Here is a 26099-nt window from a genome sequence, read left to right as displayed (position 1 = left end):
CAACCCTGAAATGTCTTGTGTCTGCCAAATTAGACTGAGCAGGGACTCTCTGCTGAATGTTAAATGTATAGTGCTGTGTACGCCTTTCAGTGCTATAGAAATGATAAATAGTAGTAGTACTATGTTTCTCCTGTAAGCCAGGAGACAGAGCTCTCACCTGTATGTCATAGCCTCAATCAGAAAAGGCTGGTTCTCCGCCACCGCTCTGCGTCGTGCCTCCTTCACGGCATTGTATACAGCAAACACATCATTCCCATCCACACGGATGGACTGTAGGCCGTATCCAGGGCCCCTAGCAGCTGTGATATGAGAGAGAAAGAGATGGTAAGTGCTAGAAAAACACACAAAACATCAGCAAAATCACTGGAGTTCACATTTAGGACCGGATTCTCTAACTGATGCCGTTGTTGGCAGACACCGAACACTTCTTTCTTTTCTCGTTCCCAATATACCCCCTCTGAAATCCTAATCAAACCGTATTTTGCAATTCGGGACATTTCTTCTAATATGTCCCCCCTGAAAATTCTTAAACTGTATATTGTAATTTTCGATGTATTTTTTTGTAATTCGCAACCTTTTCCTAACAGGTCCTCTCGGAAATTTCTTAGCGAACTGTACATTTTATATTTTCGCATTCTTAAAGTTGATGTACTCTGTATTTCCTCTATCTGCATATTGTAACTCGCTGAATGTCCAGCTCTCTTGAATGTAAACCGCCTAGAAGTTGCAAGATTGTGGCGGTATAGAAGAATAAAGTTATTATTATTATTATTATTATTAAAAGTGACCGCCACTTGCGTGTCAATAACACAATGGTGCCAGTTAGAGAATTGCGCATCCGGCAAAGGCAAGTGCCAGAAATGTATGCCAGGGTTTTTCAGGCCTATATTTCCGGTGCCAACCTTTGACGAGAATCATATCTCCGTAAGCGCTTTATGGCACCTAATGCCACTTCTGGCATTAGTCAAGGCTACAGTGGTGTCAGGAATTATTAGAAAAGGGATGGTTAACAAGGAATGTTATATTGCCTCTGTATCGCTGCATGGTGCAACCTCACCTGGAGTATTGCATTCAATTCTGGTCTCATCTTAAGAAAGATATAGCGGCACTAGAAAAGGTTCAAAGAAGAGCGACCAAGATGATAAAGGTGATGGAACTCCTCTCGTATGAAGAAAGACTAAAAAGATTAAGGCTCTTCAGCTTGGAAAAGAGATGGCTGAGGGGACATATGATTGAGGTCTACAAAATCCTGAGTGGAGTAGAACAGGTACAAGTGGATCGATTTTTCACTCCGTCAAAAATTACAAAGATTAGGGGACACTCAATGAAGTTACAGGGAAATACTTTTAAAACCAATAGGAGGAAATTTTTTTTCACTCAGAGAATAATTAAGCTCTGGAACGTGTTGCCAGAGGTTGTGGTAAGAGTGGATAGTGTAGCTGGTTTTAAGAAATATTTGGACAAGTTCCTGGAGGAAAAGTCCATAATCTGTTAATGAAAAAGACATGGGGGAAGCCACTACTTGCCTTGGATTGGTAGCATGGAACGTTGCTACCCCTTGGATTTTGACCAGCTAGTGACTTGGATTGGCCACCGTGAGAACGGCTACTGGGATAGATGGACCTTCATTCTGACCCAATAAAGATAATTCTTATGTTCTTAAAGTGCCTACGGAGGTGCAATTCCAGCATCATTTTTTATTTTGGTGCTGGTAAATGCCTTTAAAATCAGTTTAAGACATCATTTAAATAGTGTTTTTCACTGAGTTTGGGTGCCTAAAAAACAGGCACCGTTTAGAGAATCGAGTCTTTAGGGCCCACAGTGATGAGATTGAACAAAATATAGAAACTGGCTAAAATCTGGCAAGCCATTGTTTTGGAGATCTGACCTTTGTAAAATTTCCAGTCCCTTCCCAAAGTGGTACAAATGACGAAAGCTGTGGAACTGATGATTTTGATACACTATTTGATTAAAAAGTCTTCACTTTAAGAGGTGCAGTTCAATAAAACAGTCCGATAATACACAGTAATGACGTGGTGGTATGGACCCAACACGGTCTGTGTTTCGGTCACAGAAGATCTTCTTCTGGGGTCCTATCTGATGATACCACAGAATTTGGTATGTTGTGAGGCATTCAAAATACTGTGTATATGAGAGCGTGATACTTCCTATGGCTCATTTGTTGGCATTGCTTGCATCGGAACTATCACGCTCTCATGTTGCCTCCAGTCCTGTAATCCACAGGATTCCAGAAACTTGACCATTCTCTGTTTTAAAAGTGTTTTCATTAATTTGCTTACCACAGAAGTCAGACTTACCAGCCTGTAATTCCCTACTTCTTCCTTACTTCCACTTTTGTGGAGAGGGACCACATCCTGGCTGGGTAATTACATCAATGGAGCCAGGATGACCTATGGCGCCTTCCGGAGAGCAATTAAAACATAGAAGATGACGGCAGATAAGCCCATCAGGTGTGCCCACTCTACTGACCCACCCCCAAGAATACTATCCTAGGGATCCCACTCCTGGTGACAGGTTCCCTTGGCTTAACCCTCTAAGGGATTCCACATGGGCATCCCATTTGCTCTTAAATTCTTGCACGCTGTTTGCCTCGATCACCTGCACCGGGAGCTCGTTCCAAGGATCAACCACTCTCTCGGTGAAGAAATATTTCCTGGTGTTGCCATGAAATTTCCCGCCCCTGAGTTTGAGCGGATGCCCTCTTGTGGCTGAGGGTCCTTTGAGAAAGAGAATCTCTTCTTCCATCTCGATATGGCCGGTAATATACTTAAACGTCTCAATCATGTCTCCTCTCTCCCTACATTCCTCGAGTGAGTACAGCCGCAAATTTTTCAGCCTTTCCTCGTACGATAGATCCTTGAGCCCCAAGACCATCCTGGTGGCCATCCGTTGCACCAACTCTACTCTCAGCACATCTTTTCGGTAGTGTGGCCTCCAGAATTGCACACAGTATTCCAAATGAGGTCTCACCATGGTTCTGTATAATGGCATTATGACTTCAGGCTTCCGGCTGACGAAAATCCTGCGGATGTAACCTAACAACTGTCTTGCCTTAGATAAAGCCTTCTCCACATGATCAGCAGTTTTCATGTCTGCGCTGATGATCACTCCAAGTCTCGTTCTGTTGAAGTTCTAGATAAGGTCTCACCATTCAAGGTGTAAGTTCTGCACGGATTTCTGCTGCCGAGGTACATGATTTTGCATTTCTTAGCGTTGAAGCCCAGATGCCAGGTCGAGGACCAAAGCTCCAACAAATGTAGGTCCTGTGTCATATTATCAGGTGAATTGCCGTCTCTCACTATATTGCATAGTTTGGCGTCGTCAGCGAATAACGTTATCTTACCTTGAAGCCCCTGAGTTAGGCCCCCTATGAATATGTTGAAAAGGAGCGGGCCCAAGACTGAGCCCTGCGGTACTCCACTGGTCACCTCCGATGTTTTAGAGAGGGTACCGTTAACTACCACCCTCTGAAGTCTGCCACTCAGCCAGTCATTGACCCATGTAGTTAGTGTTTCTCCCAGCCCCATTGATTTCATCTTGCTCAACAGCCTGCGATGCGGGACACTATTGAAAGCTTTGCTGAAGTCTAGGTATACGACGTCCACGGATTCTCCCAAGTCTAGCTGTTTTGTTACCCAGTCAAAGAAGCTGATAAGATTGGATTGGCAGGACCTACCCTTGGTGAATCCGTGTTGACTGGGATCCCGTCGATTCTCCTCATCCAAGATTGCGTCTAATTTACGTTTGATTAGTGTTTCTATGAGTTTGCATACTATTGATGTGAGACTCACCGATCTGTAGTTTGCAGCCTCTGCCCTGCAACCCTTTTTGTGCAGTGGAACGACGTTAGCTGTTTTCCAGTCTATGGAGACTCTCCCCGAACTTAGGGAGAGATTGAAGAGTCCTGATAGCGGTTCTGCCAGGACATCACGCAGCTCACTGAGCACCCTGGGGTGTAGATTGTCCGGTCCCATGGCTTTGTTCACCTTGAGTCTTGCCAGTTCGTAGTAGACAAATTCATCTCCTAAACAGAAGCCTCACTACTTACAAAGTTATATTTTCCCTCTGTCAATTTCTGTGTAATATGTTGTTCCCTCACTTTCTGCATTTTGCAATTCGATGATTGTTCAGCATTATTCCTTGGGTTGCATACATGAGACTTAAATTACATACTTAAGATTCATATTTTCCTTTTAACTATTTCTCGTTAATAAATTGTACCCTCACTACTTGCATTCGGTAATTCGTTGACTGTCCAGTTTTATTCTGTAATTCGCTTTATCCAGTATTTCGTTTTATTCTGTAATCTGCTTTATTCTGAAACTCGCTTTATTCTGCAATTTGCCTTATTGTCCAGCTCTATTCTAAAATTTGCAGATTGTCCAGCTTTATTCCTTGGGTTGCATACAAGAGATCTATACTACATACTTAAGATTCATATTTTCCTTTTATCTATTTCTTATGTAATAAATTGAACCCTCATTTCTTGCATTCTGTAATTTGCTGATTGTCCAGCCTTCTTCAATGTGAACCGCCTAGAAGTCATTAGACTGTGGTGATATAGAAGAATAAAGTTATTATTATTATAAACAGTCTGAATGGCTCACAGCATACCAAATTCTGTGGTATCATTAGATAGGACCCCAGAAGAAAGTCTTCTGTTACCAAAACACAGACCGTGTAGGGGATAAAGAATTTAAATAAGAAGACAAAACAGACAGAAAGCACAGTTACTTACCGTAACAGGTGTTATCCAGGGACAGCAGGCAGATATTCTTTACGCATGGGTGACGTCACCGACGGAGCCCTCGGTACGGACCTTTTTAACTAGAAAGTTCTAGTTGGCCGCACCGCGCGTGCGCGAGTGCCTTCCCGCCCGACGGAGGAGAGCGTGGTCCCCAGTTAGGATAAGCCAGCTAAGAAGCCAACCCGGGGAGGAGGGTGGGACGTAAGAATATCTGCCTGCTGTCCCTGGATAACACCTGTTACGGTAAGTAACTGTGCTTTATCCCAGGACAAGCAGGCAGCATATTCTTTACGCATGGGTGACCTCCAAGCTAACAAAGAGGGAGGAGGGATGGTTGGCCATTAGGAAAATAAATTCTGTAGTACAGACTGGCCGAAGTGCCCATCCCGTCTGGAGAATGCATCCAGGCAGTAGTGAGTAGTGAACGTGTGAACTGAGGACCAGGTGGCAGCCTTGCAGATTTCCTCAATGGGTGTGGAACGGAGGAAAGCAACAGAAGCAGCCATAGCTCTAACCCTGTGGGCCGTGACAGCACCTTCCAGTGACAGACCGGCCCGAGCATAACAGAACGCGATGCAGGCTGCAAGCCAGTTGGACAGCGTCCGTTTAGAGACAGGGCGACCTAGACGGTTAGGATCGAAGGTCAGGAAGAGCTGAGGGGACAAGCGGTGGGCCCTTGTACGATCAAGATTGTAGGCTAGGGCACGCTTGCAATCCAGAGTGTGTAACGCCTGTTCCCCAGGATGTGAATGAGGTTTCGGGAAAAAGACAGGCAACACAATGGACTGGTTGAGGTGAAAAGCTGAGACCACTTTGGGAAGGAACTTAGGGTGGGTACGCAGAACCACTTTGTCATGGTGAAAAATAGTGAACGGTGGATCGGCCACCAGTGCATGCAACTCACTAACCCTCCTGGCAGAGGTGATGGCAATGAGGAAAAGCACCTTCCATGTGAGAAGTTTGAGCGAAGTTGTGGCAAGAGGCTCAAAAGGTGGTTTCATGAGGGCTGATAAAACCACATTCAGGTCCCAGACAACAGGGGGAGGTTTCAGAGGTGGTTTGACATTGAAGAGGCCTCTCATAAGAACATAAGAACATAAGAACTGCCATCTCCGGATCAGACCTTTGGTCCATCAAGTCAGGCGATCCGCGCACGCGGAGGCCCTGCCAGGTGTACCCTGGCGTAATTTATAGTCCATCATATCTTTATATGCCTCTCTTAAGGAGATATGCATCTAGTTTGCTCTTGAAGCCTAGGACGGTCGATTCCGCAATAATCTCCTCTGGGAGGGCATTCCAGGCGTCAACCACTCTCTCAGTGAAGCAGAACTTCCTGACATTAGTCCTGAACCTGTCCCCCCTTAGCTTCATTTCATGTCCTCTAGTCTGTGTCAAATTGGACAATGTAAATAATCTTCTCTGCTCTATTTTGTCGATTCCTTTCAGTATTTTGAAGGTCTCGATCATATCCCCACGCAGTCTCCTTTTCTCTAGGGAGAACAATCCTAGTGTTATAAGTCTATCCTCGTATTCCAGTTTCTCCATACCCTTCACCAGTTTTGTCGCTCGTCTCTGCACCCTCTCCAGCAGTTTTATATCCTTCTTTAGGTAGGGAGACCAATGTTGGACGCAGTATTCCAAGTGTGGTCTGACCATTGCCCTATAAAGCGGCATTATAACTTTCTCCGATCTACTCGAGATTCCTTTCTTTATCATGCCCAACATTCTATTTGCCTTCTTCGCCGCTGCCGCGCATTGTGCCGACGGCTTCAGGGTCCTATCTATCAGTACACCCAGGTCCTTTTCTTGTTCACTCTTCCCCAGAGTTGCACCTGACATTGTATACTCGTATTCCGCATTCTTATTGCCTAAATGCATTACCTTGCATTTCTCCACATTGAACTTCATCTGCCATTTCTCCGCCCATGTTTCTAACCGACACAAGTCGCTCTGGAGTTCCTCTCTATCCTCCTGCGATCTGATTGCCCGGCATAGTTTTGTATCATCTGCAAACTTGATGATCTCACTGGTTGTTCCTTCCTCCAGGTCATTGATATAAATATTAAAAAGGATCGGCCCAAGTACCGAGCCCTGTGGTACACCACTAGTCACTTTCTCCCAGTCGGAGAACTTCCCATTTATGCCCACTCTCTGCTTTCGGTTTTCCAGCCATTTGCCTATCCACCTTTGTATATCCCCCTCTATGCCATGGCTTTGTAGTTTCCCGAGAAGTCTTTCATGTGGAACTTTGTCGAACGCTTTCTGGAAGTCCAAGTATATTATGTCCACCGGCTTCCCACTATCAATTTGCTCGTTCACAGTCTCAAAAAATTGGAGTAAATTCGTCAAACATGATTTCCCTTTCCTGAATCCATGTTGACTGGGTTTCATCAAGTCGTGTGCGTCCAAGTGCCAGACTATGCTATCCTTGATCAGTGCTTCAACCATCTTGCCGGGGACAGACGTAAGACTCACAGGCCTATAGTTGCCCGGTTCCCCTCTCGATCCTTTTTTAAAAATTGGCGTGACGTTCGCTATCCTCCAGTCGTCCGGTATCTGTCCAGTTCTGATTGTCAGGTTTGCAAGTTTTTGCAATAACTCTCCGATTTCAACCTTCAATTCCTTTAAGACTCTCGGGTGAATTCCATCCGGTCCAGGGGATTTGTCACTTTTAAGTTTGTCGATCTGATAGTATATCTGGTCTAAGTCCACTTCAACTGTGGTGAGGCTGTCTTCTATTTCTCCTGCAAACACTTTCTCCGCTTCAGGTATTGTTGAGGTGTCCTCCTTCGTAAAGACGGACGCAAAGAAGGAATTTAGTTTGTCTGCGATTTGTTTATCTTCCTTGATGTACCCTTTTCTTCCCTGGTCGTCCAGGGGTCCCACTGCCTCTTTTGCAGGTTTTTTCCCTTTCACGTATCTAAAGAAGGGCTTGAAGTTTTTGGCCTCCTGGGCTATTTTTTCCTCATACTCCTGTTTGGCATCCCTCACCGCCTTGTGACATTTCTTCTGATCATCTTTATGTTTGTTCCAGGCTTCGGTTGTCTTTATGCATTTCCATTTTTTGAAAGAGTCCTTCTTTTCTTTTATGGCTTCCTTCACCTGTATGGTAAGCCATGCCGGTTCTCTTTTGCTCTTTGTTCTCCGATCTTTGGAAATCCTCGGAATGTAGAGATCTTGTGCTTCTGTGATAGTATTTTTCAGTAGGGACCATGCCTGATCTACCGTTTCAAGTTTGTCCACCATCTTCTCGAGTCGTTTTTCTACCATGGCTCTCATGCGATCGTATTTACCCTTTTTAAAGTTTAAGGTGGTGGTTAAAGTTTTGGCATGTTTCCCTTTCCCGATGTCAAGTTTAAAGTTGATTACATTGTGATCACTCGTTCCCAGTGGAACCACGACTTCCACTTCTGTTATCGGTCCCGTGAGGCCATTTAGGACCAAATCCAAGGTGGCGTTGCCTCTTGTCGGCTCTTTTACCATTTGTTCCAGGAAGCAATCCCCTAGCACCTCCAGGAACTTGGCCTCCTTGCCGCAGTTGGAGGTTGCTAGTTTCCAGTCTATCCCTGGGAAATTGAAGTCTCCCAATATAATTACATTTCCTGTCTTGCATTCTTGTTTGATTTCCTCCATCATTTCTGAGTCAGTTTCCTCCGCCTGTCCTGGGGGACGATAGTAAAGGCCAATTTTCGTATCTGCGCCATATTGACCAGGAATTTTGATCCAGAGTGACTCAAGCTTCTCTTTCATTTCTGTTGTAACCATTTCAACAGAATCTATTCCCTCCTTAACATATAGAGCAATACCTCCACCTTTCTGCCCTACTCGATCTCTTCTATACAGTTTGTATCCTTGTAGTACTGTGTCCCATTTGTTTTCTTCATTCCACCATGTTTCTGTTATGCCAATGATATCCAATATGTCATGTCTTGCTATTGTCTCTAGTTCCCCCATTTTGTTACCTAGACTTCTAGCATTCGTATACATACATCTAAGTTCCCTTCGTGTTACCTTTTTGGACCTTCTACTCTTGGCCGTCCCTATAGTTTCAATTACGGTATCCTTTACTGCTCCTGTGTTATCACCCTTGTTTGCTGTGTGGTCGTCCCCTCCTGTGTCTGAGTTGTCCCTTCCTGCTTTTTCTCCCTTATTGGCTGTGAGGTCGTCTTCTCTTGTGTAGGAGTAGTAGTCCTTGGCTTCTTCGTTGGGGCATCCCGCTATCCGTGCCATCGACCGGTGGTCGACTGTCGGCTTTCCCCTATCTTTCAGTTTAAAGCCTTCTCGATTGCCTTCTTCATGTTGCCTGCCAAAACTCTTGCTCCTTCCTTGTTGAGGTGTAGTCCGTCCCTTCTGTAGTACTTGCTTTTTCCCCAGAACGCCGTCCAGTTGCGCACGAAGTCGAAGCCTTTTTCTTCGCACCATCGTCTCATCCAGGCGTTGATTACTTGCAATTCCCCTTGTCTCTTTCCATCCGCTCTTGGTACTGGGAGGATCTCAGAGAAGGCCACCTTCACCTCCCTGATCTTCAGTTGTCTTCCGAGTGAGCGGAGCTGGCCCTTCAGCTCTTCCCTGTCATACTTCCGCCCGCTCACATCATTTGTTCCCACGTGGATAAGCACAGCGGTGTCCTCTCCCCCTGCGCCATCTATGATCCTGGAGATCCTGTTGGTCACATCCTTCACTCTTGCTCCAGGCACTCATGAATCGGGAGACCAGTGGATGAGCCGTGAGAGGTTTCCCGAGGATAGGCTCATGAAACGCAGTGATGGCACTGAGGTGGACTCTGACTGAGGTAGACTTGAGGCCAGCATTGGACAGAGAGAGCAAATAGTCCAGTATCGTTTCCACCTGTAAAGAGGTGGGATCGTGATGACGCTGTAGGCACCAAGAGGAGAACCTGGTCCACTTCTGATGGTAACATTGGAGGGTGGTCGGTTTCCTGGAGGCGTCTAAAATGAGGCGGACAGGCTGAGACAGATTTCCTGGGGAGGTCAGCCCGAGAGAAACCAAGCTGTCAGGTGGAGCGAAGACAGATTGGGATGCAGTAGAGACTGACGTTGTTATGTAAGTAGAGTAGGAAACACAGGAAGAGGAATGGGCTCCCTGGAGCAGAGCTGAAGCAGGAGGGAAAACCAGTGTTGGCGAGGCCACCGAGGAGCGATGAGAATCATGGTGGCCCTGTCCCTGCGGAGTTTGGATAACGTCCGCAACATCAGAGGTAGTGGAGGAAAAGCATAGAGGAACCAATCCGTCCAGTCGAGCAGGAATGCATCTGGGGTCAGGCGATGAGGAGAGAAGAGTCTGGAACAGAACTGGGGCAGCTGATGGTTGTGAGGAGCTGCAAAGAGGTCCACCTGCAGAGTGCCCCAGCGAGCAAAAATGGAGTGGAGTGTGGAAGGGTCCAGAGTCCACTCGTGAGGTTGAAGGATGCGGCTGAGGTTGTCGGCCAGGGAGTTCTGTTCGCCCTGGATATAGACAGCCTTGAGGAAGAGATTGCGGGCCGTGGCCCAGGTCCAGATGCGGAGAGCCTCCTGACAAAGGAGGCGAGATCCGGTGCCGCCTTGCTTGTTTATGTAGTACATGGCGACTTGATTGTCTGTGCACAGGAGAAGAACCTGAGGGCAGAGAAGGTGCTGGAAGGCCTTGAGAGCATAGAACATGGCTCTGAGTTCTAGGAAATTGATGTGATGCAGACGCTCCTGCGGGGTCCAGAGTCCCTGGGTGCGTAGATCTCCCAGGTGAGCACCCCATGCATAGGGGGAGGCATCCGTGGTGATGATCATGGAGTGAGGGGGTAGATGAAAAAGAAGACCCCTGGAAAGATTTGAGGAGTTCAACCACCATTGAAGAGATTAATGAAGAGACGATGTCACAGAGATGGGATGAGAAAGAAGATCTGTGGTCTGTGACCATTGGTCGGCAAGAGTCCATTGAGGTGTCCTGAGGTGGAGTCGCGCCAGAGGAAGCACATGGACCGTCGAGGCCATGTGGCCCAGGAGGACCATCATCTGACGGGCAGGGATGGAGTGATGAAGGAGCACCTGACGACAGAGGTGGAGCAGTGTCCGTTGACGGTCGGAGGGGAGAAACGCCCTCATTAGTGTGGTGTCGAGAACTGCTCCAATGAATTGAAGTCGCTGTGTGGGAAGCAGATGCGACTTGGGGTAGTTGATCTCGAACCCCAGGAGATGGAGGAGAGAGATGGTGTGATGAGTGGCTTGCAGCACACGTGGAGACGTAGGTGCTTTCACCAACCAATCGTCCAAGTAGGGGAACACCTGGAGGTTGTGAGACCTGAGGAAGGCCGCCACCACAATAAGGCACTTGGTGAACACCCTGGGTGATGAGGCGAGGCCAAAAGGTAGCACTTTGTACTGATAGTGGCGGTGCTGTACCTGGAACCGCAGGTAGCGACGTGAAGTCGGATTGATTGGGATGTGAGTGTAGGCCTCTTTGAGGTCCAGGGAACATAGCCAGTCGTGTTGAGAAAGAAGAGGGTAAAGCGTGGCAAGGGAGAGCATTCTGAACTTCTCCTTGACCAGACACTTGTTGAGGTCCCTGAGATCGAGGATGGGACGAAGGTCTCCTGTCTTCTTGGGAACCAGGAAGTAGCGGGAGTAGAATCCCCGACCTCTTTGTTCCGGAGGCACCTCTTCGATGGCATTGAGAAGAAGGAGGGATTGGACCTCCCTCAGGAGGAGGGGGGTTTGGGAGGAATGAGAAGCAGACTCTACGGGAGGATTGTCTGGTGGAAGAGTCTGGAAGTTGAGAGAGTAGCCGTGGCGGATGATGTTGAGGACCCACTGGTCCGATGTGATGATCTCCCAACGGCTGAAGAAGATGTGGAGATGGCCTCCGATTGGTTGTGGAAGAGGCAATGAAGGTGGGAGACTGGCTATGCCCTGGAGAGAAGAGTCAAAAGGGCTGAGATGGTTTCGAAGGTGGGAGAGGTTTGGCAGGTTGGTTGGACTGAGAACGAACCTGGGTATGGTGTTGTTGCTGACGGGGCTGCCGAGGTTGTTGTGAAGGCGGATTGAGTGGTCTGGCTGAGAACCTGCGCTGATAGGAGGATTGTGTCCTATAAGGTCGAGCAGGTGGGGCCTTTTTCTTTGGTTTAATCAGGGTGTCCCATCTGGTTTCATGGGCCGAGAGTTTTTGGGTGGTGGAATCCAGCAACTCCCCAAAAAGTTCATCCCCGAGACAGGGAGCGTTGGCTAGACGGTCTTGGTGGTTGATGTCCAAACCCGATACTCTCAGCCAGGCCAGGCGGCGCATGGCGACAGCCATGGCAGAGGCACGGGAGGTCAGTTCGAAGGAATCGTAGATAGAGCGGACCATAAATTTTCTCAGCTGAAGGAGACCAGAAATTTGCTGTTGAAAAAGTGGAATCTTTCTCTCTGGAAGATATTTTTGAAGGGCGGACAGCTGTTGGACCAAGTGTTTCATGTAAAATGAAAAATGGAATGAATAATTGTTCGCCCTGTTGGCCAGCATGGCATTCTGATAGAGCCTCTTGCCAAACTTGTCCATAGTTTTGCCCTCTCTGCCAGGAGGGGTGGAGGCATAGACGCTGGAGCCCTGAGTTTTCTTCAAGGTGGATTCAACCAGAACAGACTCATGGGGCAATTGAGATTTATCGAACCCCGGAATCGGGATAACTCGGTAGAGGTTATCCAACTTGCGGGGAGCCTCGGGCACTGTAAGAGGGTTCTCCCAATTTTTGTAAAAAGTTTCCCGTAGGATGTCGTGCACGGGTAACTTGAGGAACTCCTTGGTGGTTGCTCAAAGTCCAGGGCCTCTAGAAAGGCTTGGGATTTTTTGGAGTCTGACTCAAGGGGGAGAGACAAAGCGGCTGACATCTCCCTGAGAAACTTTGAGAACGAGGATTGCTCAGGTTTGGAAGTGGTATCGGGTGCTGAGGGGTCCTCGTCGGATGAGGAGACATCCTCCTCGGTACCGGGGGGGGGGATTCTTCCCATAAGTCCGGGTCCCGGATCTCCGGGTGCGCATGCCGAGAAACCGGGGTGGAAGGCTCGGTATGGTGGGTCTTAGATAGAGATTTACCAGAGCGCACCGAAACGGTACCGGGAGAGGAAGATCGGTGCCGATCCCGGTCCCGGGAAGAACGGTACCCCGCCCGGTCCCGAGGCGGATCCGTAGTGGTATGTGAGTGAACCACAGGATGGGCGTGGAGTTGTTCAGCCGAGAGAATCGGCATGGATGTATTGATTGGTACCGATGGGGTGGATACCGGTTGTTCAGCACGGGGCTCGGGCCGGTCTGGTACCGAAAGGAGCGGTGCCAGGATAGTAGGCAACAGGTGCTGGAGTTGGTGCTGCAGCTGTTCCTGTAGTTGTGTTTGGAGGATGGCCGCGATGCGGTCATCCATGGGTGGCACCGGAACCGCTTTCTTTTGTTTCGGTTCCTTAGGTGCCGCTCCACGCCCCGGCGATGAGGAGGCCGATGACGAGGCACTCACCGAAATCGGGGCGGAGCGTTTCCGGGGCCGGCGTGAAGCCGGTAAAGTCGGTGCCGCCACTGTGGCTGGCGGGCGCTCGAGGGAAGAGGAAGGCTTCTTAGCCGGCTTACCTGGCGCCAGCGGCGCCGATGTCGGGTCGGACGGTGTCGAAGTAGTTGGTGTCGATTTTGATGGCACCGCCGTCGATGCCGAGGAGTCCATCGCAGACCCGGTGCCGAATAAGATGTTCTGTTGAATTTGGCGATTCTTAAGTGTTCGCTTTTTAAGAGTGGCACAGCGGGTGCAGGAGTCTGCCCGATGCTCCGGACCCAAACACTGTAAGCACCAATTGTGTGGGTCAGTGAGGGAGATCGGGCGTGCACACCGCTGGCACTTCTTAAAACCTGGCTGCGGGGGCATGAATGGGAATACGGCCTCCGCAAAATCAAACCCGGAGGCCTGTATAGTGGCAACAGGCCCCGCCGGGGCAAAGTCGAAAAAAGGAAAAGAAAATCAAAAATTTTTTTTTTTTTTTTTTTACAAATTAAAAGAAAAGGCAACCCGAAGGTAAGGAAGTAAAATAATTGGAAAAAAATTCGCGAGCGGGAAGGCAAAAAAGTTAGTTCAACGGCCGTTGAAAAAACACGCGTCTTCTTCGCTCCGCGGAAACGAAGAAACTGGGGACCACACTCTCCTCCGTCGGGCGGGAAGGCACTCGCGCACGCGCGGTGCGGCCAACTAGAACTTTCTAGTTAAAAAGGTCCGTACCGAGGGCTCCGTCGGTGACGTCACCCATGCGTAAAGAATATGCTGCCTGCTTGTCCTGGGATAAAGATCTTACTCCGGTGCCTGGAGAACTGGGCCGACATAGATTCCCAGATCATTAAAAGATGAAATTTATTGCGCCGATACTAGATGGTGGGTGGGGAGTCCTGTAACCAGTGATTCAAAATACACTTCTTCCCCACAGTATAACCTTTGCTAAGGAGCAAATTGTCTCCGGCAGATTGTGCCCCCAAATAACCTTTAGCAAGAAAGCAATGTTACTTACCGTAACAGTTGTTATCCAGGGACAGCAGGCAGCTATTCTCACTAGTGGGTGATGTCATCCGACAGAGCCCCGACACGGACATCTTGAAAGCATGTCTTGCTTGAAGAAACTTAGAAGTTTCGAGATGCCCGCACCGCGCATGCGCCAGTGCCTTCCCGCCCGATGTACCGGGCGTGTCTCCTCAGTTCAGGTAGCTAGCCTGAGAAGCCAACCCAGGGGAGGTGGGTGGGACGTGAGAATAGCTGCCTGCTGTCCCTGGATAACAACTGTTTATCCCAGGACAAGCAGGCAGGTATTCTCACTAGTGGGTGACCTCCAAGCTAACCCCAATGGGATGGTGGGAGAGTTGGCAATTTCAAGAGAACAAATTTTGTAACACTGTTTGGCCAAACTGTCCATCCCGTCTGGAAAAAGTGTCCAGACAATAATGAGAGGTGAATGTATGAACCGAGGACCAAGTGGCAGCCTTACAAATCTCCTCAATCGGTGTCGATCTGAGGAAGGCTACAGAGGCTGCCATTGCTCTGACCTTATGGGCTGTGACTTTACAGGGAAGGGATAATCCAGCCTGGGCATAGCAGGAAGAGATACAAGCCGCCATCCAGTTAGAGATGGTGCGCTTCGATACAGGTCGTCCCAACTTGTTTGGATCAAAGGAGACGAAAAGTTGAGGAGCAGTTCTGTGAGGCTTTGTGCGATCCAAGTAGAAAGCTAAAGCACGTTTACAGTCCAGAGTGTGCAAAGCAGATTCCCCAGGATGAGAATGAGGCTTTGGAAAGAACACTGGAAGCACGATGGATTGGTTGATGTGAAATTCGGATACCACTTTAGGCAAGAATTTGGGATGAGTACGAAGGACCACCTTGTCATGATGGAATACAGTGAATGGTGGATCCGCCACTAGGGCCTGAAGCTCGCTGACCCGGCGAGCTGACGTGAGGGCCACTAGGAAAACCACCTTCCAGGTGAGATACTTAAGTGGAGCCTTGTTGAGAGGTTCAAACGGAGGCTTCATAAGATGAGACAGGACAACATTGAGATCCCAAACCACAGGAGGAGGTTTGATAGGAGGGTTGACATGGAAAAGTCCTTTCATAAATCTGGAAACCACAGGATGAGCAGACAAAGGTTTCCCCTGTAGCGGCTGATGGAAAGCCGCAATAGCACTCAGGTGGACTCGTATAGAGGTAGACTTGAGACCAGACTGAGACAGGTGTAGAAGATAGTCCAATACAGAAGAAAGGGAAGCTCGCTGAGGTTCCGTGGCATTGGAAACACACCAGGAGGAGAATCTAGTCCATTTTTGGGAGTAGCATTGTCGAGTAGCAGGCTTCCTGGAAGCCTCCAAGACCTCCCTCACTGCTTGAGAAAACTGGTGAGGAGTTATGTTGAAAGGAACTAAGCTGTCAGGTGGAGAGACTGCAGATTGGGATGAAGTAATGAACCTTGATGTTGAGTGAGTAGTGAAGGAAACACTGGAAGAAGTACTGGCTCCCTGCTGCTGAGTTGAAGTAGAAGGGAGAACCAAGGTTGTCTGGGCCACCGAGGAGCAATCAGAATCATGGTGGCATGGTCTGATCTCAACTTGACTAGAGTCTTTTGAATGAGAGGGAAAGGAGGAAACGCATATAGGAAGCGATTCCCCCAATCCAGTAGAAAAGCGTCTGCCTCGAGGCGATGGGGAGTGTATATCCTGGAGCAAAACTGAGGCAGTTTGAAGTTGTGGGGGGCTGCAAAGAGGTCTATCTGAGGCGTCCCCCACTGTGCAAATATCTGATGAAGGGGCTTGGAATGGAGAGTCCATTCGTGAGGCTGGAGAAGACGACTCAATTTGTCTGCCAGGACATTGTCTTTCCCCTGAATGTAGACAGCCCTGAGGAAGGTGTTGTGGCAGACCGCCCAATCCCAGACTCGAAGAGCTTCCTGGCAAAGAGGGGCCGAGCCCGTGCCCCCTTGTTTGTTGACATAATACATGGCGACCTGATTGTCGGTGCGAATTAGGACCACCATGTCGTGAAGTAGATGCTGAAAAGCTTGAAGAGCATTGAAGATGGCTCTGAGCTCCAGAAGATTGATTTGATGGAGTCGTTCCACACTGGTCCAGAACCCCTGAGTGCGGAGACCATCCAGATGAGCTCCCCATGCATAGTTCGATGAATCGGTGGTGAGAACTTTCTGGTGGGGAGGAGAGTGAAACAGTAAACCTCTGGATAGATTCGAAGAGGTCATCCACCAGAGAAGAGACTGCCGTAGAGCAGGAGTGACTACAATGTGGCGGGACAACGGGTCGGACACCTGAGTCCACTGAGATGCCAAGGTCCATTGAGGAATTCTGAGATGTAGTCTGGCAAAAGGCGTCACATGAACTGTGGATGCCATGTGACCCAAGAGGACCATCATGTGTCTCGCTGAGATGGACGGGCGAGAAGACACCGACTGGCAGAGCAGAAGAAGAGCATCCATGCGCTGAGGAGGAAGGAACGCTCGAAGTTGGATGGTATCCAGGACCGCCCCGATAAAGGGGAGAGTCTGGGTGGGCTGAAGATGTGACTTGGGAAAGTTGATCTCGAAGCCCAAGTTCTGCAGAAAATAAATTGTCGTCAAGGTCGCCGAAATGACCTCTGGAGCCGATGGGGCCTTGATGAGCCAGTCGTCGAGGTATGGAAACACCTGGAGACCCATGTTCCGGAGTGCAGCGGCCACCACCACCAGACACTTCGTGAAGACTCTGGGCGAAGAGGAAAGGCCGAATGGAAGCACTCGATACTGCAGATGTAGATGTCCCACCCGAAATCTGAGGAACTTGCGGGAGGCCGGATGAATCGGGATGTGAGTGTAGGCCTCCTTGAGGTCCAGAGAGCATAACCAATTGTTCTGCTCGAGGAGGGGATAGAGAGAGGCAAGGGTCAGCATACGGAACCGCTCCTTGACCAAAAATTTGTTGAGGACTCGAAGGTCCAAAATGGGCCGCAGATCGCCCGTCTTCTTCGGAACCAGGAAATATCGGGAGTAAAACCCTTGGTTCTGCTGATCTAACGGGACTGGCTCGACGGCCCGAAGCCGAAGCAAGGCCTGAGCCTCCTGGAGAAGAAGGGCGGTCTGCGTTAAGTTGGAAGGATACTCTCTTGGAGGGTGGTCCGGGGGGACCCGTTGGAAATGAAGAGAGTATCCCTCTCTTACGATGGTAAGGACCCAAAGGTCTGTGGTGATTGACTCCCATCGATGACAAAAATGATGGAGACGACCCCCTATGGGAAAAACAGGGGAAGACAGAACGTTGGTTATGCTCCCTGGAAGAGAGTCAAAAAGGCTGAGTAGCCTTGGGTGCAGCCGGCATCTGAGGCTTCTGCTGAGTCTTTTGTGGAGGCTGTCTCTTCACAGGCTGTCTCGCAGGAGGAGTCTGTCTCGGTTGATAACGCCGTTGGTAAATTTGAGGCGGTCTAGAGGGACGAGACTGCTGAGGCTTCGGTTTAGGACGCAGAATAGACTGAAAAGACTTTTCATGGTCCGACAGCTTTTTAGTAACAGTTTCTATGGACTCATCAAATAGATCAGCTCCTGCACAAGGTACATTTGCAAGTCTGTCTTGGAGGTTCGGATCCATATCGATGGTTCGAAGCCACGCCAGGCGACGCATGGCAACCGAACATGCCGCAGCTCGAGCCGAGAGCTCAAAGGCATCGTAGGAGGATTGCATCAGTTGAAGGCGTAATTGGGACAGGGTCGCCACCACCTCTTCAAACTGGAAACGAGCCTGAGCATCGATGAAAGGAGTGAACTTGCGGAGCACCGGCAAGAAAAAATCCAAGTATGAAGAGAAGAAAAAGTTGTAGTTGAGTACTCAAGTCGCCATCATCGAGTTTTGATAGATACGTCTACCAAACTTATCCATCGTTCTCCCCTCTCTGCCCGGAGGCACAGAAGCATAGACTTGGGAGGGATGAGAACTTTTGAGAGAGGACTCAACTAGAAGGGACTGATGAGAAAGCTGAGCTCCCTCAAACCCCTTGTGGTGAACGATGCGGTATCGAGCATCCAGTTTACTGGGAACTGCAGGCAAGGAATACGGTGTCTCAAAACAGCGCATGAAAGTCTGGTCCAGCAGCTTGTGTAGAGGAAGCCGAAGGGTCTCCGCCGGAGGGTGAGGTAAATGCATGGTGTCCAAATACTCCTTAGAATACTTGGACCCAGTGTCCAAAGTCACATCCAAGTCATCCGCCATCTGTCGGAGAAAGGATGAGAAAGACAGTTGGTCTGCCAAGGCCGGCCGACGAGACGGACTAGAAGACGTGGAAGCCTCCGGGAGAGCTGAGATCGGCATGGAGAATAGGAGGCAGATGGTTCCTCATACTCCGGCCCCTCCGGCTGGGACACATCCGACGAGGAGTAACCCAAACGCTGCATCTTCTTCTGCGGAGACACCTCCGAATGACGTGAGGAGTGCCGAGAAGAGTGCCGAGATCGATGCCCCTCCCGGTGACGGGACGGAGAACGAGATCTTCTATGCATCGATTGATCCTTCGAAGCCTCAAAGGAATGGATAGGGCTCGATGCAGTGGATCGCAGAGGTGGCAGAGATGCGGATTCACGCAGCGCCACCCATGTCTGGTATGGAGTGCGGAAGAACTCCTCCTGCGATGCAGTATGCCCAGGACTACGATTATCAGGAGCCGCCCTAGCACCCTGTTGGCGTGGAGGGGTGATGGGCTCCAAAGGTGGCATCTCAGGAAGGGAAGCCCTCCTGGAGGATTCCGCCACCCTCCGCCGATCCCCCTCATCGAGCAGAGATATCGAACGACGAGGAGGAGGGGGAGGGGGCGGACCGCCCTCTGAAACCGAGGTCGGAATCTCACCTTGAATGTTGGCGATAAGCCGGGGTCCCATAGTGCGCATAAGCTCGACAAACTGAGCTTCTAGCAGGGATCGAAGCGAAGCCGATATGGAGGGATCCGCACCGAAAGGGGGTCCTCCTGCACGGTCTTCGCGTTCCTTCGTGGCCAAGTGCTTCTGCTTGCTAGCTTTAGGCACTTTGATGACCACGGGAGGGACAGTGGAAGGCGGTACCTGAACCGAGGAGACGGAGGCAGGTGCCGATGCTGAACTCGAAGCAGAAGCCGGGACAAACGATGCGGGCTTCACGATGCTCGATGCAGGAGTCGCAGACGCAGGTTTCGAATGGACCGGCGAAACCTCAACAGCCGCAGTAGCAGAGATGTCCTTGGCAGTCTCCATCTTGAACATCGACTCCCAGAGCAAGCAGCGCCGCTTAAACGAGCGCGCAGTGAGCGTGGAACAAGGCCGGCACGATTTCGGAACGTGTTCCGGACCAAGACACTGAAGGCAGCGTCGGTGTGGGTCCGTCAGCGAAATCGCACGCTGGCACTTGCTGCACTTTTTAAAACCGGTGATTGGTCGGGACATAGGCCGGAAAATCGACGCTGCAAGGTCGAAGCCGCTAGGCCGCAGCCACGAGGCCGGCCCGGCTGAACCGCCGGAAGAAATAATTTTAAGTTTTTTGTTTTTTTTTTTTAAAATAAAGTAAAATTGAAATAAAGTCAAAGAAATAAACAGAAACGCGGGTTAAAGAAGGCAAAAAACCTGAAATTCAGTCAGCGCAGAATGAAGTACAAACTTCTCAGCTCCGCGGAAAGTAAAGAACTGAGGAGACACGCCCGGTACATCGGGCGGGAAGGCACTGGCGCATGCGCGGTGCGGGCATCTCGAAACTTCTAAGTTTCTTCAAGCAAGACATGCTTTCAAGATGTCCGTGTCGGGGCTCTGTCGGATGACATCACCCACTAGTGAGAATACCTGCCTGCTTGTCCTGGGATAAAGATAATCCCCTCGACATGACCCAGGAGAGTATAGCCCACCAGTAACTGAGGTACAGACAGACATCTAGCCATGTGCCAGAGAGTTGTCAACCCGGTGACATTTAAGACATTTGGGCATAGTGGCACACCCAAAAACGGAAGGCCTGTTACTGGGAAACATATTCCTTATGAAGCACTCTAAATTGGCATTCCTGGAGCTCCGTACTTTGTACCACCCGGGGATTCAGCCACAGCAGAGGAGACAGAGACACCCAACGAGGGCACCTTCACAGATTCTTTCCACCTTTTTTAATACATGGAACACATCTGGTCTGCTACATAATATTTGATTTGGGTTCTCTGGTTTCACACCTTCTTGCTGGATCTAGTGGCCCCCTCCCCTCTCTTCACCACACATACTTACCAATACCATCCCCTCGGTATTGCTCGGAGGTGGGGGTAGAGATAGCATAACCATTGTTGCGGCAGAAGAATAGAATGGGACAATCCAGTGTGGCAGCAAAGTTGAAACCAGCATGGGCGTCCCCTTCACTGGCTGCGCCCTCCCCAAAATAGCAGATCACTACACGGTCAGCGTTCTCCCGCTTGATGGCATAGGCGGCCCCAACAGCTGTCAGTGGAGAGCAGAGGAGCAAGAAAGGACAGAAAAATACCCATAAAACCTCAACAACTGAAAATTCACTTTCCAACAACAGCCTTTATCATGTAAGATGAAGTGGATGAGTTCCTGATCAGTAACCAAACCTGCTGCAATATAATCTTTACAGTCCCTCTGTACTTGTGCACACAGTTCTGTCCAGAATCTCTTCAAAACAAGGAAGAAAAGGACCTTAGCTCAGCTCTGAACTTGTTCAAGTGTGTATACTACTGCAGGGTGTGTGTGTCTGCACTGGTTGTCATCATTTGGTTTGTCAAAAAAAGTTTTTTAAGTTTTGTTATTTCAAATCTCAGTTCATTCTTAAAGGAAAAACGTTGTATTATCCTTTTATAAATTTTTCTATAAATTGCATCAAGCTGTCTTGTTAAAGAGAATTTTGCGATGTAGAAGATGAAAGGATTGAATTTGTGTGACTAAAGATAGCACTGTGTCAGCTTACATGTCCTCACCTTGTGGGATCTGGGTTGCCAGTGGAGAGGAAATGGTCACAAAGTGTAAATCCTTTGATCCATAATGCACCGGCATCTGACGTCCTTTCCCTGGGTCGCCACTATTCCCATAACACTGTGCCATGAACGAGTCCAGGGGGTAACCACGGTACATAAGGACGCCTGAAGCAAATTTAGGACAGACAGATATGAGCACCCCCTTTCAAAGCAAGACAGACACACCTTTAGGCAATCAACATCAAAATAATTACAGAAAATAATTACAGAAAAATTACAGAAAATTGCATCAAAATAATTACAGAAAAATCACAGCCCAGGACCTGATCCTCCCCCATCTCCAGTAAACAATTACCTGCCTCCCTGTACTGCCCGAACACCAGATCCCTGTCATTCAGTGCAGCAGCACTGCCCACGTGGGTGCCCTCTTCTCCGTAGTTTGTCATGTAGAATGAAATCCTACCCTATAACACATAAGTCATTTTCTAGTCAATGCAAGTATGATATTTAACTCATTTGTCATTCTGTCCCCTCTTTTTTTTTTTTAAATCATTTTTATTATAGTAGTGAGTCAACAAAAGAGAAACAAGCAGAACACAAGAGAACAATAAGCAAACAATGGCAATCAGGGAAAGAGAATAACAAGCAGCACTAAGAAAGAATATACAACATGACACTGCAGAACTGTCCAAGAAACAAAGGCAGCCAATCTCTCCTGTTGGCTCCACCATTTTTCATTTCCCCACAAAACAGGACATCCCCCACCCCCCCAACACCAACAGGAGGGAAAAAGCATGCCCACCAGGCAACACCACCCATACAAACAAACACACTCAGTCCAAGAACACACCACAGTCACACTCCCCCCTCCCTATTCTGTCCCCTTATACCCAGCTTAGTAAATGTAAGGTTTACAATTGCTGTCCCTCAACCAAGTCTCAACCTGCCGTATATACTTGAATATAAGCTGACCCAAATATAAATCGAGGTAATTTCCCCCTCCCCCCCACCCCCCCAAAAAAAGGATGACTCAAATATAAACTGAGGGGGTAATATTCAAGTGCCCTCCCCTGCCCCCTATCCCCCTCCCTCCATCCACTGTACCCTCTCCCTCACAACCTCTTGATGCCTTGCAGACCTCCACCGAGCCTGTTGTAAGACCTGGTGGTTCAGCACTGGGTCAGGCCAGGAGGGATCCCTCCCACCTCCTGTCCTGGCTGTGACAACTTTTGCCTCCCTCCCGCCTCCCCTGCATACCTTTCAATTCCCTGGTGGTCCAGTGGTGAACCGGGACAGGAGCAATCTTCCTGCGCTCCTGCCCCATGCAGAGCCGCTCTCTGAATGGCTGTCACGAGTTCTCGCCACAACTGCGGGAACTCATGAGGTTGTCGCAAGAACTCACGGCAGCCATTCAGAGAGCAGTTCTGCATGGGGCAGGATCGCAGGAAGATCGCTCCTCCCACGGTTCACCGCTGAACCACCAGGGAATTGAAAGGTATGCAGGGAAGATGGGAGGGAGATAAAAAGTTGTCACAGTCAGGCAGGGCAGGAGGGATCGCTCCTGTCCTGGCTCATCAGGTCTTACGTCAGGCCTGATAGAGGCCTGCAACAGGTCCCGGAGGGTGCCCTGACCTGAATATAAGCTGAGACCCCCATTTTTGGGCCATTTTTTTGGCCCAAAAATCTCGGCTTATATGCAAGTATATACGATATATCCCTACAACGGTTTAACAATAGTTAGAATCCAGTTCACTAATGAGGGGGCTCCAAGCCCCTCCCCTCCCACTGAGTATCAGAATGTCTACTTGCCAGCCTAGTCCCTGACTGAAGCACCCACCTGTCTCTGGGACTCATATAGGATCCTGTCCATGGTGTTCAGCTGTGTCATGGTGTGATAGAACTTCAGTACCATCTCCCGTGAAAGCTGCATAGAGCACAGACCACCAAGTCACTGACTGCAGTTTGGTTGCCCTCCTTTAAGTAGAACTTTTACACATTACCAATATGTTGGTGAGAAAAACAGTGTTAAGGTCTTTAATGATTAGGAAAAGTGTGTTACCAGGTGGAAAAACGTCCAGGCGTAGGACCAGTGGACTTCCCTTCCTTGCTATAGATCTTGCTAAATTGGGGGTTTGAAAGGGGACATAGCTGACACCCTGATGGTTTACCTGGGGATCTTCTGCTGGATTTACAATCTGTCCTTGGCGATCCATGACCCTGTAGATAGGGATTCCAGAGATCACATTGGGCAGAATAAAGTCCAGTTTGTCCACAAACTCAGCAGAAGCTCCGGGGAACTGTGGTTTCTCTTCCAGGGACGTGAACTCAGGCTGACAACGAGCATGCTGGAAAGGCAGAGAGAGAGAGAGAGAGAGAGAAATAACAAAAAGCTAACACATATTTCCATACTTCTGCACCTGGTGTTGTGCAAGCTTCAATCTGTGCAAAATATATTTTCCATTTTTCAAAGCAGGATTGGTTTGTTTTATCACTCAATTCTTAAATCTAACCCTCAAAATATTTTTCATTAAACATATCGTAAAAAGAGAATTCACTAACCCACCCCCTCCCTCATTTTACAAAATCAAAGTAGGGTTTTTTAGTGCAGGCCGGCACGCTGAATGCTTTGCGCTGCTCCCGACGCTCATAGGAACTATCATGGTTTTGTAAAAACAGGGGGAGGGGAGTAAAAACTTCAAGATGACTCAAAATATTTCTAGTTCCCTGTTAACTTCTGTTTCAATATTCAAGCACAGAAACCATTTACAAATTTGGATCAACTTCTAACCACAAATAAACAACTCCCCCCACACACACACAATTTTACCAATTTGTGCCCGAGGTTTGATTATAGTAACATAGTAAATAAGAACATAAGAATAGCCTTATAGTCAGACAAATGGTCCATCAAGCCCAGTAGCCCGTTCTCACAGTGGCCAATCCAGGTCACAAGTTCCTGGCAAAAAAACAAAGAGTAGCCGATCCAGGACAAGCAGTGGCTTCCCCCATGTCTGTCTCAATAAAGGACTATGGATTTTTCCTCCAGGAAATTGTCCAAACCTTTCTTAAAACCAGCTACACTATCCGCTCTTACCACAACCTCTGGCAATGCGTACCAGAGCTTAACTATTCTCTAAGTGAAAAAAATATTTCCTCCTATCGGTTTTAAAACTATTTCCCTGCAACTTCATCAAGTGTCCCCTAGTCCTTGTAATTTTTGACGGAGTGAAAAATCGATCCACTTATACCCGTTCTACTCCACTCGAAATTTTGTAGACTTCAATCACATCTCCCCTCAGCCGTCTCTTTTCCAAGCTGAAGAGCCCTAACCGTTTTAGTCTTTCTTCATATGAGAGGAGTTCCATCCCCTTTACCATCTTGGTCGCTCTTCTTTGATACAGAGGCATTATAACATTCTTACCCTGTTTTACTAAGGTGCGCTATGTGTTTTAGTGCACGCTAAATATACGCGCCTGCTAACCGCTAATGCTTCCATAGACTAAAATGAACGCGTTAGCATTTAGCGCATGCTAAAACGCTTAGCGCACCTTAGTAAAAGGAGCCCTTAGTCTAGTTAACCTCCCTTTTTAATAATTCCTAGTATCTTGTTTGCTTTTTTGGCCGCCGCCACATATTGGGCAGAAGGTTTCATCATATTGTCTACAATGATACCCAGATCTTTTTCTTGGGCGCTAACCCCCAAGATGGACACTAGCATCCGGTAATTATGAGTCAGGTTATTTTTCCCAATATGCATCACGTGAGACGCCCTGAGTTCAGTCGGCTTGAGTTGTTCAACGCGCCAACTTCATTCGAATTTTGCTAGCGTCCAAGTATCTTTGGCAGTGTGTTCATTTTTATTCTGTGGTTCTCAAGACTCCTGAGGCAGGCCTGTTGGCCGAAACATGTACGCATCGATTCATTGAATCATTGATTGTACCATGATGATATTGGAAGAATAAAGATCTTTATACCTACAGATGAGGTTATGGACACTTGATTGGTGCACATCATTCTTCTTTGTACATATCCATTTTTTGTTTTTTTGGTATTTTATCTGTGGTTTTGTTTTGTCCCCTATTCTGTGCTCTCACATTGCATTTGTCCACATTGAATTTCATCTGCCATTTGGATGCCCAGTCTTCCAATTTCCTAAGGTCTGCCTACAATTTTTTACAATTTGCATGCATTTTAACAACTCTGAACAAATTTAATCAACTCATTCATCATTCCAATTTCCAGATCATTTATAAGTAAGCTAAAAAAAATTGATAGGAGTTTTTGCCTCTGGCCAGTTTCTCTTCAGATTCTTTTTTAGCTTTCTTCATCAATGATTTGCATCTAACCAAACTCTAACCAACCGGCGTTCATAGATAAACTTTTGATCCCTTACTCATCATCAAGGGCCCTCCAATTAAGTAATCAAAATTTACTCTCTATACCGCTGTTTGGTTCCCTGTCCCTCTTTATCTTCCTAGCTCCTTTCCTATAATCCTTCATTGTAGCTCCTTTTCAACCTAACCCTGTAAACCGTGCCGAGCTCTACGCTTGTGGAGATGGCGCGGTATACAAACCTAAGGTTTAGTTTAGTTAGTTTATACTGTCAATACGGGAATTGTTTTACGATACTACTCGCAAATCCATCTTTTCAGTTACCGCCCCCTCTCTGTGGAATGCCCTTCCACTAGACATTCGATTAGAGAATTCACTCGGAAAATTTAAAACCAAACTTAAAACTTTCCTCTTTAAAGATGCTTTTACTCTTTAGCATCAGCCTCCACCTCTTAATTCCCTGATTCATGTGTAGCTTTGAAACATCTAATACTTCTTTTGAAGTGATTCCCCTCCTAATGTCTTTACCACTCCCCATTTACCATCCTTTTT

The 26099-nt window shown here is 48.2% G+C and overlaps 1 protein-coding gene across 1 annotated transcript in view; it reads right to left on the bottom strand.

The window, feature by feature from the left end:
* Positions 1-26099, bottom strand: part of BCKDHA (branched chain keto acid dehydrogenase E1 subunit alpha) — a 47437-nt gene that overhangs the window by 12388 nt on the left and 8950 nt on the right. The window contains exons 2-7 of the mRNA XM_033954965.1: positions 23384-23560; positions 23053-23139; positions 21571-21679; positions 21219-21380; positions 20515-20721; positions 158-299 (exon numbers count right to left, since the gene is read on the bottom strand). Of these exons, the coding sequence (XP_033810856.1) occupies positions 158-299; positions 20515-20721; positions 21219-21380; positions 21571-21679; positions 23053-23139; positions 23384-23560 (884 nt within the window). The remainder of the gene's footprint in view (positions 1-157; positions 300-20514; positions 20722-21218; positions 21381-21570; positions 21680-23052; positions 23140-23383; positions 23561-26099) is intronic.

Source organism: Geotrypetes seraphini, chromosome 8, assembly GCF_902459505.1.
Source record: "Geotrypetes seraphini chromosome 8, aGeoSer1.1, whole genome shotgun sequence".
In the NCBI taxonomy this organism is placed as follows: Eukaryota; Metazoa; Chordata; class Amphibia; order Gymnophiona; family Dermophiidae; genus Geotrypetes; species Geotrypetes seraphini.
Note: the sequence above shows the minus strand (reverse complement) of the source record. Positions and strands in the feature narration are given on the sequence as shown.